The following is a 17338-nucleotide window of genomic DNA, read 5'->3' as shown; positions in this document are numbered from 1 at the left end:
TAAATAAAGACTTTCTTTCAAAAAAAAAAAAAAGGGTAAATAACTTTCTTTCAAAACACTTAACATTTAAATAAATGAACTGAATTCATTAAAACTAAATGGTACTAACTCAGACCAGTAGCAGAATTATAATACAGAAGAGGATTACAATCTTATTAACAAATGCCTTTTGTAAAAAAAAAAATATTATTTTTAATTTTAATATTAGACTTTAAACTTTAAGGTATACCATTGTAATTAATTACTGGCCATAGATAATTAACTTGTTGCAACGAGGATTCTATCTTCCTTTTGTCAACCACTAGGCAATACACACCATACACACAAACCCGAAATATGTGGCAAGCAGAACCAAAATTACAAAATAGCTTAAAGAAACGAACCAAAAGTTAATAATTAGGAACCAGAAAAATATTCCCCAAATTCATACAGTATTACAAGGGGAGAAAAAAAAAATTATGTTCCACAATGTAAAACGAACAACCACACATGCTAAAGGTCCACTAGCAACTCACGACCCAAGCTATTAAAATTTCATTTAATAATAGGCAAAGCCTGCCAAAATTTTAGCGTTTACCAGATAATAAGTATTTAGGCTAGTGACGTAACAAAACTACGTAAGAATAAGGAATGTGAGCGTAAATCACCCCGAAGTTCATGAACCGGGCAAAGAAATTTCAGATTTCTACAACCGAGGAGTACTGACATGACTAATAATAATAATAATAAAAAATTATAATTACATGTATCATGAGATTAAATTCATAGAAGGTGGCATTTCCTATAAAGAATCATTTTTACATAAGACCAAGATGGTCGTTATTAAATTTACTACGAGGCGGCCTTGGAACCACAACAATGAGCACATGAGATAATTCCGAACGCGGGAGATATCGGCAAGAAAGGACTACATAGCAACATGGCACAATTCGGAAAATCACACTAAATACGATACAATCAGAGTACGCATTTCAAAATCAGAGAAAACAGGCAGAGAGAGAAACACACCGAGCAATAATAATAATAATAATAATAAAATAACAATACGAACAACCAAAACAATACTCACACCGTATATGGAGCAGAAAACCAAAAACGTACAACAATCTCAATAACAGCAAGGAAGGAATGACATAAAGCACATATGCTCACCGCGAGTTTCCAATTCGCCTCGTAATTAAATTTACATATCACTTTTACATGAGAATTTTATCAATAGTGATTTAAATTTTCCAGTCGGCTAGTAAATTTCCAAATACCGGGTATAGAGTTCAAATTCAATTCACACTACATTGGCGATAACTCGAGGTAGGCCTAAAATTAAATAACAGTGATAACGTTGGTTCGTTAACGGACAAGATAATGTTTTTGAAAATTCTAAGACGACGGTTGTAAACAATGTCTCCTCCAAGTAATCCACTGAAGTACGCGTTGCTCCAAGATAATTTTTGAATAAATATTACTTACATGCTGGTGGTTTTATATCCAAATTAGTGCAATCCTTTATCACAACTTACACCAGACACATGTTTTCAGAGGTAACCTGCCTGCCTTGGCACGCAGGCTCACAGTCAACACTCACATAGTAGAAATAAAAGAATCACCAAAATACAAAGTTACTATCACTAGTGGAACATAACAAGACAGAAAACGTATTCAGGCCATTGCCTATTCTATCTCCCGTCTAACCGGGAGTATCTAACTCCATTTCGCCAGTCTTCAAAGTCTTTTAAGGAACAAGGCTAATGGCGTCCAACTCACTGCTCGGTCAGAACAAGACTTCTTGCTCGCTAGTTGACGAGACAGCAAAACAACTGCAGAGCGCTCCCTTCAAGAGAGACACTACGCATGCTCAAGTCAAGGATTAGCTTATTGGGCCAATAAGGAAAATCAAAATTATTGACGTAATAATGGATTTTAAATGCATTTTAAATACCCACAGTACCGGCACATAATTTAACGGCAGTTCAACAATGGACGATAATTGCAGATAAAAGTCCCCACACACAAATATACATGTCCAACAAATGAGGGTATCGTAAATTATTGTCTCAGTTCTCCCCTCCGAAAGGCAAAACACGGGGAGGCGAAGGGTCAAAACGTTGGGATACAATATTACATGGTACAATTTCAATGTCCAAAATAAATCTTCACACGTTGATTACAGAAGGTGATAGTCCAACATATTAAGCACAGTAAACATGGAATGGTCTTACTTGGTTGCAGGAATGTTGACCTTCACACAATACTAGCAGATTACATGTTGAGTATGAACAGAATGGGATGCAACGTGGCCAGCGTCACATCACACACCACACAAGTTGACAGCACATGACACAGAGTAGGATTATCATACCAGTACAGAGTGTAGTAGGCAACCATAGGTATCACACATTCTTGCTCTCTTAAAATAGTTGCATGGCTGGAAAAGGGCGCGCAAAACAAACTGCAACATAATATGTGGGAGCACAGAATAATGTTCCAAAGACCGTAAATAATTTTGCAGGTCGAAATACACAACACAGGCATTAATGGCGTCGTGGCATGGCATATAACTAATCACTCGAACAGCCGAAACGAAGTAGCACTCGAAAATGTCTGATGGAGGATACCATTGAAAATTTAGATGTATAAGTTTTGATGTCACTTGAAGTTTATAATCATAATAATTTACATAGTCTGTCATCGATAGTAATATCTGACAATGTATCTTGCGTGTGAGTAAGTTACATAATTTTGAAGAAAATTATTAAACGCAATTTTTAAAGAAATTCAGTTTACATGACCATAAATATGTTTACAAAATTTTGATGATTAAGTGGGCTTAACTTGACTCAAGTGTACACGTCTAATGCGTTTGGCAATTGGGTCGTTAACTAACAAGGATACTGGAGTTAAGAACTCTAATACCGTACAAGGACCGTGATAACGAGCTGCTAATTTAGCAGAAAATTTATTTACAGCTTTACTACTAGGATAAGACTTGACAAAAACAGTGTCACCCACAGATAGATTGGTAGGCCTGCGTCCTTTGTCATACTTCTTTTGCACATTATCATAGGAAACAACAAGTTTTGCTCTAGCTCTGTTCCACATTTTACGAATCTCCTCCGGATCTGGATCATCGGGGAGGAGAGAATCAATGTTAAACACATTAGAGATGGGGGAAAATGGGGTAAATCCAAGCATTAAAGACATGGGTGTTTGGCCATGAGACTCGTGAACAGATGAATTAAACGCATAAGTAAGCCCATGAATACAAGAATCCCATTTAGATTGTTGGTTATGATGGTATGCAATGAGGGCAGCACGTAAGTTGCGGTTAACTCTTTCAGCAAAACTGGGGTTGGGATAGTAAGGTGTAGTGGTGACGTGGGATATCGAGAGATCAAAACAGAACTTCCTAAACAGGTTACAGGCAAAGGATCTAGCATTGTCAGACACAATAAACTTAGGAGGACCAAATACAGAAAAGATCGAATTGAGACAAGATACAGTGGTCTGAGCATCCATCTTTCTCGTCGGGAAAATCCAAGTAAAACGGGTAAAACCGTCAACACACACTAGTGCAAATCGATTTCCTTTAGAGCTTAATGGGAACGCTCCGACATAATCAATGAACAGTCTCTCCATTGGTTTAGTAGGGTGAGATGAGGACAACAACCCAACACGGGTATTCAAACTAGGTTTACTTATACTGCACATTCTACAAGCTTTGACCATTTCCCTAATGTGAAAATCCATATTCTTCCATATGAAATGCGTTCGTATCTTTTGACGAGTTTTAAAAACACCTAAATGTCCTCCCATGGGGGAGTCATGGTAATACTTAAAGATTTCAGGGATGAGGATTTGAGGACACACAATTTTGTACTTATTGTCATGTCTGGCCTTGCAACATAAGACATTGTTAACAAGCTTATAAGGCTTAACAACGTTACCATCTTCAAGTTGTTTAACAATGGAACTAATTTCAGGATTACTAGCTTGCAATTTTGACATATCATGGAACAGCAACGGAGAGTCAGTCAAGATAGCATTAATGCAATTGAACTGGCAGGCAGAATGGTTAGGAAGGAAATTGACGTGAAAATCAGGAGGGTCAGGAGGCTTTTCGCCAAACATCCTACTCAGTCCATCAGCTACAACATTTTCAGTACCACGGATGTGGCGAACATCAAAATTAAAGGCGGAGATGCGAATTGCCCAACGGGTCAATCTACCCGTGCGCTTAGGTTTATTTAATACCCAACTAAGTGCCATGTTGTCAGTTTCAAGAAGAAATTTAGAGTGTTCTACATACGTGCGGAACTTTTCAAGGGAAAAAATAACGGCCAAACATTCAAGTTCGTATATGGAATACTTCATTTCATCAGAATTCAGGGTACGCGAGGCATAAGCAATGGGTCTCCTACCTAGCTCATCTTCTTGGAGGAGGACACCAGCAACGGCAGAACCAGAAGCATCAGTTTGAATAATGAAAGGTTTTGAGAAGTTAGGAATAGCCAGGACAGGGGCGTTTGCCAGAGCAGATTTAAGTTTATCAAAAGCAATTTGTTGAGGTTCCTTCCAGACAAATTTAACATCCTTACGCCGAAGGGCATTAAGGGGAGCAGCAATTTGGGCAAAATTTGGGATAAATTTTTGGAAAAAATTGGCCATACCAACGAAGCGGGCTATTCCCTTCTGATCCTTAGGTACTGGAAAATCATAGATGGCTTGGGTTCTACTCTGGTCCACAGCTACACCATTAGGCGATACGATATGACCCAGGAAAGACATACGAGGCTGCGCAAAGGAAACTTTAGATTGCTTGACAGTGAGACCAGCTTGCTTAAAGCGACGAACCACTTCCCTGATATGAGAGAGATGTTCCTCAAAGGTTTCCGAGTACACGACGACATCGTCAAGATAATTGTACACAAACCTGAACTTAATGTCAGACAATATGGAATCTAGTAGTCTCGACAACACAGCTGCGCCCGTACTGAGGCCAAACGGGATTCGTTCGTACTCGTATAAGTTCCAGTCCGTGATAAATGCGGTTAAATGCTTACTTTCCTCGGCCAGAGGGATCTGGTGATATGCCTGATTGAGATCAAATACAGAATAAAATTTAGCACCATAGAAGAATGAAAAGCAAGTATGCAAGTCAGGTAGAGGAATTGATTGCAAGATAATCTTCTTATTGAGAGATTGGTAGTCGATCACAGGCCTGAAGCCACCTTGGGGCTTAGGGACTAGGAAGATGGGGGACGCATAAGCAGAAGTTGAAGGCCTGATAACTCCTTCCTCAAGCATCTTATCAATAATTTCTTTCAGAACCTTCATACGTGGGGGAGATAGACGATAGGGAGGAGATCGAACAGGGATGGTGTCACTCACATCAGTTTTATACTCAAGCACATTAGTTACCCCTAGCTTATCCGTGAATACCTCAGGAAATTCATCACACAATTCATGTATCAGTTGAGCTTGTTCACTAGTTAAATGACTCAGGTCACATTTTTCCTCAGTAACTTGATCGTGCGCATCAATAGAACAGAGATGTTTACCAGAACAAGGGAGATAATTGACCAATGGCAGAGCATAATCTGTACAAAACTTGAAGGACAGACAACGATTATGGGCATCAAGAATTAATCCTACATGAACAGCAAAGTCGTAACCAAGAATTACATCATGCGATAATCCTTCGACCACAATGAAATTAAATTTCCAGGTGAAATGATTAATACGAATTTTGACCTTTGCATAACCTTTAACATTCAAGACAGAGCCGTTTGCGGCATGAAACACAGTTGAAAGGGGCTCAAGGTTCGGAAATTTACAGACAGATTGATTTTTAGAAAACCAAGACCAATTAATAGCAGAGGTAACACTGCCAGAGTCCACCAGTGCAAATGTAGGCTCATTATTGATTTCTACAGGAATAATCGGAATTTTAGAATGGACACTCCCTGAAATACTTTTACAGTCACCAGGACAAACAACATCATTATCATAGACATAAGTATTATCATGGTCATTCAAATTACTCATGGAGGGGCTTGCGTTATCAGTACTTTCACCTAGTCAGATGCGCTGATTAGTATTACTCAAGTTGAAATTAGCAGAGGGAGGTGGATAATTTGGCACCGGGTAAGCAACGCCTTGAAATTGGGGGCTAGGAAAATTACTAGTAGGCAAATTCTTCCTCTTTACCAATGGGCATTTGTTCCTCAGATGGTCTTTAGACCCACAAGCAAAACATTTTTTTGAAACAGCACCTAAACTACTGGCGTTCAGATCAGAGGACTGCCTAGGAGAAGGACCAGTTGGAGGGGGTACATTAACAGGTCTACAGCTATCACCATGTTTGGCTTCTTCAGCCTTAATACAAGCCACTTTCAGCTCACTAAAGGTTTCAGGACATTTCCTAAAGGACAGGTATGAACGGTACTCAGGGGATACACCACTCATTATACTATCTACCATATTTGCCTCATCAATAGATAGCCTGAACACATTACAATAAAACTTAAGGTCATTGACATAGTTAAACAGGCTTTCAGAATACAACTGTACCCGAAAACAATGTTTTGCTGTTAAATCCTTGAGCGCTCTGAAAGGTATAAACTTCCTTAAAATTCCATCATGAAATTGGTCCAAGGTAGTATCACCCGAACAAGCTTCTAAGATCTCAGATTTAAGGATACCAACACAATGGGAAAATAGGGTTCGGAATACACTGGAAGAGCCAAGTTTAAAACAATTTGCAGTCTCCTTAACCTCGACCAGTAATCTCAAAAAGGACACCGTTTCCTCAATTGAATCAATGGACAACCTGTTAACCCCTTTAAGCAAATCACAAACAGGGTTCACATTATCGCACCTTAGCATGCCAGGATTATCAACCAATAATACAGGTTGGCCATGAAAAGCAGCTAATGAGTGATTACCCAAAACAGAGCTAGAAATGGGTTGGTTAAAATCATGAGCAGCAGAAATATTGGGGTCATTATCTTGAGAACCAGCATTAATATTAATATTCCCCAATTTAAGAGTTTGCATGATGACGTTCAAATCAGCAGATATGTTAACAGCCCTAGTTAGCAACACAGTACATTGGTTCAGAGTGGACCGATCCATTTTTAAGGTAAACAGATCCTGGAGGCGATTCGTGTAATGCGTCACATGAGCTATTTGTCTCTGTACCTGGTACTCTGAAGGTTGAGATGTTTTAAAGGCTTCAGTTAATTCACTTATTTCATCTAAGGCATCAGTAATGAACAAAACAGACTCACCAATCTCTGCTTCTGACATGTCAGGTACAACAATGGGGAGATCAGCAATTTCTGAAAGTAATTCTACGTCACCCTGGTTAGTACCGGATGGCTTCCTACCACGAATCTGCACCTCATAGCTTAACTCCAGCTTCTGCAACATTCTAGGAACTGGCAAGGGGCGAGACTCCATGATTGACATGAAACAGACAACAGTTAGATTAGACTTTACACTTGGTCTTACAAATACAAGTTTAAATACCAGTTATTTTATTTTTTGCAACTAGCAATGTTGACCTGTGCAACTTATCAAGGTGTTAGAACAACAACAACAACCACAGCGAATTGCTACCACAACACTACTGCAACCTTATCAAGAAAAACACCAAACAACAACGAAAACCAAACTCAATACTTACCATAAGGGCAGTAGCACCAAATACGAAGCGTGGAGGGCAAAATAGGGAGTGAAAAGGGCAGGATCTTACGTTAACATTTGACAGGTTGGCAGGTCAACATTGTTAACTACTAAATGACAGACGAAATAAAATTGTAAATAAGATGTTTACTTAAAGAGGAAAAAAAAAAAAAAAATTCATAGCATTTATGGTTAAATAAAGACTTTCTTTCAAAAAAAAAATAAAGGGTAAATAACTTTCTTTCAAAACACTTAACATTTAAATAAATGAACTGAATTCATTAAAACTAAATGGTACTAACTTAGACCAGTAGCAGAATTATAATACAGAAGAGGATTACAATCTTATTAACAAATGCCTTTTGTAAAAAAAAAATATTATTTTTAATTTTAATATTAGACTTTAAACTTTAAGGTATACCATTGTAATTAATTACTGGCCATAGATAATTAACTTGTTGCAACAAGGATTCAGTCTTCCTTTTGTCAACCACTAGGCAATACACACCATACACACAAACCCGAAATATGTGGCAAGCAGAACCAAAATTACAAAATAGCTTAAAGAAACGAACCAAAAGTTAATAATTAGGAACCAGAAAAATATTCCCCAAATTCATACAGTATTACAAGGGGAGAAAAAAAAATTATGTTCCACAATGTAAAACGAACAACCACACACGCTAAAGGTCAACTAGCAACTCACGACCCAAGCTATTAAAATTTCATTTAATAATAGGCAAAGCCTGCCAAAATTTTAGCGTTTACCAGATAATAAGTATTTAGGCTAGTGACGTAACAAAACTACGTAAGAATAAGGAATGTGAGCGTAAATCACCCCGAAGTTCATGAACCGGGCAAAGAAATTTCAGATTTCTACAACCGAGGAGTACTGACATGACTAATAATAATAATAATAAAAAATTATAATTACATGTATCATGAGATTAAATTCATAGAAGGTGGCATTTCCTATAAAGAATCATTTTTACATAAGACCAAGATGGTCGTTATTAAATTTACTACGAGGCGGCCTTGGAACCACAACAATGAGCACATGAGATAATTCCGAATGCGGGAGATATCGGCAAGAAAGGACTACATAGCAACATGGCACAATTCGGAAAATCACACTAAATACGATACAATCAGAGTACGCATTTCAAAATCAGAGAAAACAGGCAGAGAGAGAAACACACCGAGCAATAATAATAATAATAATAATAATAAAATAACAATACGAACAACCAAAACAATACTCACACCGTATATGGAGCAGAAAACCAAAAACGTACAACAATCTCAATAACAGCAAGGAAGGAATGACATAAAGCACATATGCTCACCGCGAGTTTCCAATTCGCCTCGTAATTAAATTTACATATCACTTTTACATGAGAATTTTATCAATAGTGATTTAAATTTTCCAGTCGGCTAGTAAATTTCCAAATACTGGGTATAGAGTTCAAATTCAATTCACACTACATTGGCGATAACTCGAGGTAGGCCTAAAATTAAATAACAGTGATAACGTTGGTTCGTTAACGGACAAGATAATGTTTTTGAAAATTCTAAGACGACGGTTGTAAACAATGTCTCCTCCAAGTAATCCACTGAAGTACGCGTTGCTCCAAGATAATTTTTGAATAAATATTACTTACATGCTGGTGGTTTTATATCCAAATTAGTGCAATCCTTTATCACAACTTACACCAGACACATGTTTTCAGAGGTAACCTGCCTGCCTTGGCACGCAGGCTCACAGTCAACACTCACATAGTAGAAATAAAAGAATCACCAAAATACAAAGTTACTATCACTAGTGGAACATAACAAGACAGAAAACGTATTCAGGCCATTGCCTATTCTATCTCCCGTCTAACCGGGAGTATCTAACTCCATTTCGCCAGTCTTCAAAGTCTTTTAAGGAACAAGGCTAATGGCGTCCAACTCACTGCTCGGTCAGAACAAGACTTCTTGCTCGCTAGTTGACGAGACAGCAAAACAACTGCAGAGCGCTCCCTTCAAGAGAGACACTACGCATGCTCAAGTCAAGGATTAGCTTATTGGGCCAATAAGGAAAATCAAAATTATTGACGTAATAATGGATTTTAAATGCATTTTAAATACCCACAGTACCGGCACATAATTTAACGGCAGTTCAACAATGGCCGATAATTGCAGATAAAAGTCCCCACACACAAATATACATGTCCAACAAATGAGGGTATCGTAAATTATTGTCTCATATATTACCACTTTTTAATTCTGCAGTTCTTAATGTAAAGCTTCGTATTGTGTCGTAGAAGGCAATGGTAATTTTAATCGCAGTTCTTGTATATGGAATGGTTGTTTTGTGAGTTCATAGGTTAGTCTTGAAGGAGCGTTTTTTGCTAGGTAGAGAGCTCTTTTAAGATACATGGCCTTCACTCTTTCTAGTGTAGCTAGATTATCCTTCGATAGGTGTTCCCAGATAATGTCTAAGGCATATGTCATGATGGGGTTTGTTTGTACAAAGACATTTTTCTCTTAGCAGCATCTAAATTATTAGGAACGTTCTGCCATCTGTTGAATATATCTGGGAGCTGGGAAAGGCTAGAGAATCAAAGAGTATCTAGCAAGGAATAGCATTCTTCCTTGATCAGAGGAAGTCTATACTCTCTGGCTTGCCAGGTAGTAATCAAACATGATTGCATGCAATTACATTACTAAGGATGAAAATCACACATACTAGAATATTAATGAAAGTGTTAGTCGCTTAGCAACCTGCTAAATACAGAATGTATTGCGGGTTAGAGTAAACCTTCGCCTGCAATTATTGGAGTGATCATTTAATGATTTTATTTTATGATTACTCGAAGTTGGCTGAACTTGGAGATCTATCAATCTCTCGTGATTCACCAGCAGGTAATTCTAGAGTGAATAAAACAAAAATGAAGCAAATCAGACCAGTAGAACGCATGGACGGTTGTGCCAGAGCTGTTACTAAACTTTTTTATATATAGATTACTAGCAGTTACCCGCAGCATCGCTCGCGTGGATTTCGTAATTTGATAAAATAATCATTACTAAGACATTATCCGAAAATCCCTAAAGTATAAAAACTCACTGAAAATTGAATTTTATTTTCCTCAGAAACTCTTTACAAACCACGTATGTTTTATTGCCTTTAGGGGTGACCATGCGACATGTGAGAAACAGTCTTCTCTAAAAAGAACAAAATACACAGTCTGTTTCCAGTCATTCGACCAGGTCAGGAATGGAATGAGTGAAGCCCCATCTAGTGGCGAGGATGGGAATTTTGCCGACTGCCGAAGCTTGTCACACTCCTCTGAGGCAATGATTAATGAATGACAGATGGAATGAAATGATATTGGAGTGTTGCTAGAATGAAAGATAACAGGAAAAACCGGAATACCCGGAGAAAAACCTGTCCTGCCTCCACTTTCTCTCAAGTCGGGAAAAAATGTTTATTTTTAAAATATACACATATTGTCCTTGAAGTATTTTATTTAACTTGACTTGTGAATTTTTTTTACTTACAGAGCGTTTTCTTCAAGTTACGGAGGATGATTCCTTGTGCATTGTGTGACCTACAGTTCCATGTGGAACTTCCTGAACCTGATGAAATTCAAATATCAGTTCTAGGTAAAGTGTACTGAATACTCTTATGTACTTTTTCAAAATAGGTATTTTAATAGATTTTTATTGGCAATGCCCTGAAAAATATTTCATGTATACTAGTTGAAGATGACCCATAAAGGATTGAAATGTCCTAATTTTACTAGTTTAATGAATGTACATACCTTTTTAGTTTTAAGTGGCTTGTATCAACATCATATTGAATAGGTAGACCAATACAAATATAATCCTCTAAATAATTGTATTAAAAATTAATTTAATACAGAACCGAGTACTGTATGAGATTCATCATTTGAAGTCCTTCCTTCCACTAAAGTACAGCATATATTCTGTCATTACTTCCTCTTCCCTTTTCCATTCCGTTTAGTTTCACTTAGGCCCAGACGATCTATCCTTCGTGCTTCCATGCATTTGATTAGTTCTTCAATCTTTTCCATTATCGAAAGGATATTGGCTGAACCAGTGAGTGTGTTAAGTTTATTCTCTCTTCCCACTTCCTCTGTCTTCCAGTCACATTTTTCTTGCACCTCAACTGGAGACAGCAGAGGTGCATGTCGCTTCTGGGGTACACCATAGTCTTTGTCATCCACCACTTTGTTACTGCAACTTTTAAATAAGATATCCCGAGTTCACCCAGCTTTCACTCTCATATAGCAAAGTTGACTTGTCAGCAGATCATTAGAGAGGTAATTTCTTCTGAGAACTCGCCTCTTTCTTACAGAATACCATTAAACACAACTGCTAGCTCTCTGCATGAGCCTTGTTGCATTTTGCCTTGATTTCCTCTACTACAATCCTATTGGAATACATATTTTAAGTACTTGAAATGATCCACCTGTTCCAGTTTTATATTTCTTACCTGATGTTCAGTCCTCTTTATTTTGTTTCATAGTATTCGAAACTCTTGTTCCTATTGCTTTAATATGATCTGAAATTCAATTAATCTTGCTTTAGATTTGCTGGTAACTGATAGAGTTTTGTGTTATAAAATTGACTTTGAGTTGCACTCGTGGAAATTACATATGCTATTTAGATATGCTATTTATACCGTATTTCACGGCATAATCGTCGCACTTTTTATACCAAAATTTTCGAAAAAACTTGTAGGGTGCGACCATTATACGATGAATATTTAATACCAGTATTTGTATTACTCAAAAAATGTATTTATAACTAAATTGTAATTGATACAAATTTAAGATGCACGTAATACTCGCGTTTATACATCAAAATAATTAAAATAGTCTAAAACAAAATTCATAATTTTTCGCAACAATTCGGCGAACGTTTTTCCAACCTGAAAATAAAAATGAACGTATTAAGTTAATTTGTCATTAATTTGAGTATTAAAGTTAAAATATTACACTTGCAAAAAATTATCGCTTTGTTGTGAAAGGCGGACTTACCGGTACGCAATTTATTCCAAATCTTCGGTGTCGCTATCGCAGGTTTCGCTATCTGATGCACCGTCCTCGCCTCTGTTAATACCAGTATCAGATTCTTCATCTCCCTGCCACACTGCGTCATCTTCGGAACCGTCTAGTGCATTCGAAATCCCAGTCCTTTTGAAGCTCTTGGAGACTAGTTCAGGTGGTATAAGATCCCAACTCTTCTTCACCCACGAGCATAACAAGTCCAAGGGTGGACGCCTGATATTTCCGGCGGGCGTCAATTGCTGATCGCCGCTCATCATCCACTCGTTGTAAAATCGACGTAAGTGGTCTTTAAAGGGTTTATTAACACATACGTCTAGTGGCTGCAAAGCAGATGTTAGGCCACCAGGAATGACTATCTGTCGTGTCTTATTTGTAGTGAGAATTTGCTTCACTTCGTTCACGAGGTGACCTCGGAAACTATCTAAAACAAGCAGAGCTGGTTGTTTTAGTAGTGCACTAGGTCTTCTATTCCACACAGTTTTAACCCAGTCCAGCATGAGTTCTACGTCCATCCAACCCTTTGGTTGCACTCGTGCATGAATTCCACGGGGAAACTGTATATTCTTAGGCATCGTTTTCCTCTTGAAAATGATGTAAGGCAGCAACTTTCTCCCGTCAGCTGTAATGGCTAGCGTTGCCGTGCATCGCAACTTCTCACTACCGCTGGTTTTCATTAATACACTCCGTGATCCTTTTAGCACAATAGTGCTGTTGCGAGGCATATCAAAAAAGATTGGAGTCCGATCGGCATTACCGATTTGAGAAAGCAAGAACGAAGTTTCCTTGCGCAAACGTATGACAAATCGGTGAAAATTTACAATCTTGTCCGTGTAATCAGCAGGCAACTTTTGGCTTAGTGTTGTTCTCCTTCGGACTGACAGATTGTGTCGTCACATGAACCCCTTAATCCACCCACGAGTCGCCTTAAACTGAGTTACCGGTATGTTGTGTTTGCACGCTACCCCCTGTCCCTTAATTTGTAACATTTCATATGATACACTGCAGCCATTGTTACGTATTTCACTGACGTACCTAAACACTTCTTCGTCAATTATAGGAGACTTCCCTGTTTTAGGACCTCTAAACGCGCGTCTAGAAGTGTTTGTGCTTTTTAGCTTGTTTTTTTACTTTCCGCCAGTCACGCACCAACTTTTCACTCACAGAAAATTTTCTTTCTGCAGCTCTGTTCCAGTGCTGTTCAGCGAAGGCAATTACGCTTAGCTTGAAGCCCGCAGAATAGTTTCTATATTTACCCATAATCGCTTATAAATGCTTCACACGTTAATGTTTTGCGATATAAATGACTTTCCGTAATTGTTCACTATTAAAACAAATTATTTCTGCAAACACCCTAAACACAAATTAAAAACTTAAATTCTCACGCACACATGTCTACAGTAATCACGTAAATCTGAAACAAATAAATGCATCTGTGATCTGTCCATTCCAGAGCAGCCAATACTGTTAGGCAGCAAGGAAGCATGCAACAATTTATCAGTTTAGCTCGTTGGTTGCGACACACTACTGCGCTTGCGCAAAGCTCGCAAACCGGAGCTCTAGCTAGCGCGGTGTAAATCTACTTACTGTATAGTTGACTGTATTCCGAGACGTCAGTAACAAACATTCATTTTTTTCAATTTCTTTTAAACATACGGTAATTAGGTTAATATTTCTTCCCAGTTATTGATGATTTTACATTACATTACTGACGAGTTTATAAAATAAAACTTTAATAGCATTGGATAATAATTATCTTGACTGCTTGGATAAAAGTTTTCATCCCATGCCCAGACACTTATGACGTAGTAGTAAGATAAGAGTCTAGCGATGACAACTGAGACATCGTAAATAATTCGGCTGAATAATTCCGTGGAAATCTGCGTTATCATCTTGGATTTCACTTCGTGCGCAATAACACAGGAGCCGGCCCCATGGTGTAGGGGTAGCGTGCTTGCCTCTTACACAGAGGCCTCGGGTTCAATTCACGGCCGGGTCAGGGAATTTTACCTGTATCTGAGGGTTGGTTCAAGGTCCATTCAACCTACCTAGCCGGTATTTCCTGGCGACGTTGCCGATAAGCGATAACTTACAGCCTTACGTATTTCAAATGGGAACTCTCAATATGTAGGTGGTGAATAAATAGTACACTGTCTCGCGACCACGTTGTCAAACTGCCGATAGTCTACCGGTAAGCCATGCGTCGTACATATACCGGTATTATTTATTTATACGTTGTGCAACATGTCGCAAACGTGACCGTGTTGCCAAATTGCCCATAAACCATACACGTATTTAAATTGCGCATTCATGTGCAACTTACGTTGCAGTTCCATTTACCTTTTAACCAGATTAGTGAACAAAATTTGGACGTGCTTCGATTATGTAATTAAAGGTTTAAAGTCCGATTTTTGTATTGAAAATAAAGGATGCGACGATTACGCGGTGGCGACGATTATGCCGTGAAATACGGTAATCAGGTAACTTCAGAAATTTTCAAAGAATGGTCCTGTTAATGGTGATTTTTCACCTGGCTCAAGAAATGTGATGCTTCCTGCGTCCTGTTGAGTATTTTCTGCTTTACAGTGCCGTCCTTTGAAATGCCACTTCTGCGGTATTTAAAATACACTGATTCCACTCAACCTTCAATTATTATGTTTAAAAAATTTAGTTAAATATCATCTTTTATTAAATGTTAAATAGGACTAATACATGGCTTCCCTGTAAATATGTATTATAAATTCGTATAACCTCAAATACATACTGTGTATAAGTTTAACCTCAAAATCTGCATAGTCAAAAGCTGTAGTAAACTCTATAATGTTTGTATATTTGGTGTATTCTGCTATAATTTGGTATGTATGAAGGGTTTTGGAAACTTACTATAAACTTTATCCAGATACATGTAGAGTCATTAATAATGTTGGAGAGATTTCCATGTGTATTGGTAAACAGTAAACGAAAGTTCGAGCCGGATCCATTACTGGAGTTCTCCATTCGACTAGCTAGTCGATCGATGTTTGTAGTGTGTTCCATTTAGAGTGTTGTAAGAACCCTTCCCAGAAATCGATAATTCTAGGCAGTTGATTGAACAGTATATATATCGAGCTGTCAGTCAGTGAGGAAGTCAAGTGTTGGACTCGGAGTCAAGTGTTGGACTCGGAGTGACTGTTGGGCTCTGAGGTGGAGTCATTCAGTTCAAGAGAGTGTGTGTTATAGTGAGTGAGTTAGTGTTGTTGATATCTGTACTTGTTAGAATCAACTTCAGGGTACTCTGCTATTAAGTGTTGTAGTGTCACTTGCTATTGTGTGTAATTGTGTGTTGTGACTTACAGTGACAATAAAGTAGTTTATACAAGGTGAACGCATTCTCGTATGATATTTATTTACGTCAAATAAAATTGCATTGGGAGCGATATACCCTGTAAGTCATTTAAAAAACGGGGGGGAGGAATTCCTCCAAAAATAAACAGGAACAGACTTCAATCTACCAACAGGCCATGAAAAAGATGATTACAAAACAAGGGCAACATTAAATTTAGAAAAAGTGCAGCAACAAATAGTATGGGAATTTTGAAAAGTCATTGACATCTCCAATGAATAATACAACAACAAAAACAGCACCATCTAATTGATTACAAAGGCCATGCAATACAGAGGCTGAGCCTGCTAAATTGTGATTAGAAGAAGGGGAAGATTACAGCCCAAAAATAAGAATATTAGAATGTTAAGTTTTGAAAAGTCCTAGTCACAGAAAGAAAGGATGAAAAAGGGGAAACAAGGGTCCATACTCATGCCTTCTTTAGAAGTTTATAATCACCCTTCTGCACCTTCTTCTTCCTCTTCTTCTTTCTTCATCTTATTCTTCTCCTTCTTCACGAGTGGGTAACTTAGGACCACGCAAAATCAACATTTTCTAGCTTTGTTCTAGCCCACTATGCCTTCATGAGAGAGTGTGTTTTTGTTGCATTGACTACATATGTTGGCGAGTCGTCTTCTCTTCTTCCTTGAAACCCCACTTGTGAGTGATAATTCTGATTTAATTTCAATCATGTATATTTGATGATCCTAGTTCTTTCAGATTTTTTTCTGTCTGTTTATACCAGATTGGCCTTGTTCTTAAATAATGTGTAGATTTTGGGAGTTAGTCTGTTTGGGTCCATTCTTTATAAGTGCCCCCATGAACTGGATTCTGTGATGTGCATTGTGTCTGGTTTTGGAAATGTTCTTATATATTCCTGCATTAGGCTTTGGATAATGTACTCCATCTTTGGTCCTTGGTCTTAGGACTCCTCTTGTATTTTATGCTTCTTCACTTCTATTAGCCGTTTTAGTGTTTATGTTGGAGTGTAAGTGTTTCAGACGTGTAAAGAGCTTCAGGTTTAATTACTGTTGTACTGTGTTTGATTTTGCAGTTACAGGAGAGACATCTTTTGCTGTAAATATTTTTTGTTAACTGAAAAGCAGTCTCCATTGTCTGAATTCCCTATTCAGTTGATTTCATTTCATTATAGTTTGCTGTAATCCATTCATCTAAATATGTTAATTCCTTCACTTGAGAGATCTTGTTGTTGACAATA

The 17338-nt window shown here is 37.9% G+C and overlaps 1 protein-coding gene across 1 annotated transcript in view; it reads left to right on the top strand.

Annotated features, from left to right (window-relative positions):
• LOC136866675 (C2 domain-containing protein 5) overlaps positions 1-17338 on the top strand; it is a 559159-nt gene that overhangs the window by 301355 nt on the left and 240466 nt on the right. The window contains exon 15 of the mRNA XM_068226804.1: positions 11229-11331. Within this exon, the coding sequence (XP_068082905.1) occupies positions 11229-11331 (103 nt within the window). The remainder of the gene's footprint in view (positions 1-11228; positions 11332-17338) is intronic.

Source organism: Anabrus simplex, chromosome 3 (assembly GCF_040414725.1).
Source record: "Anabrus simplex isolate iqAnaSimp1 chromosome 3, ASM4041472v1, whole genome shotgun sequence".
Classification (NCBI taxonomy): Eukaryota; Metazoa; Arthropoda; class Insecta; order Orthoptera; family Tettigoniidae; genus Anabrus; species Anabrus simplex.
The sequence above is the reverse complement of the archived record's forward strand: the minus strand, read 5'-3'. Positions and strand labels throughout refer to the sequence as shown.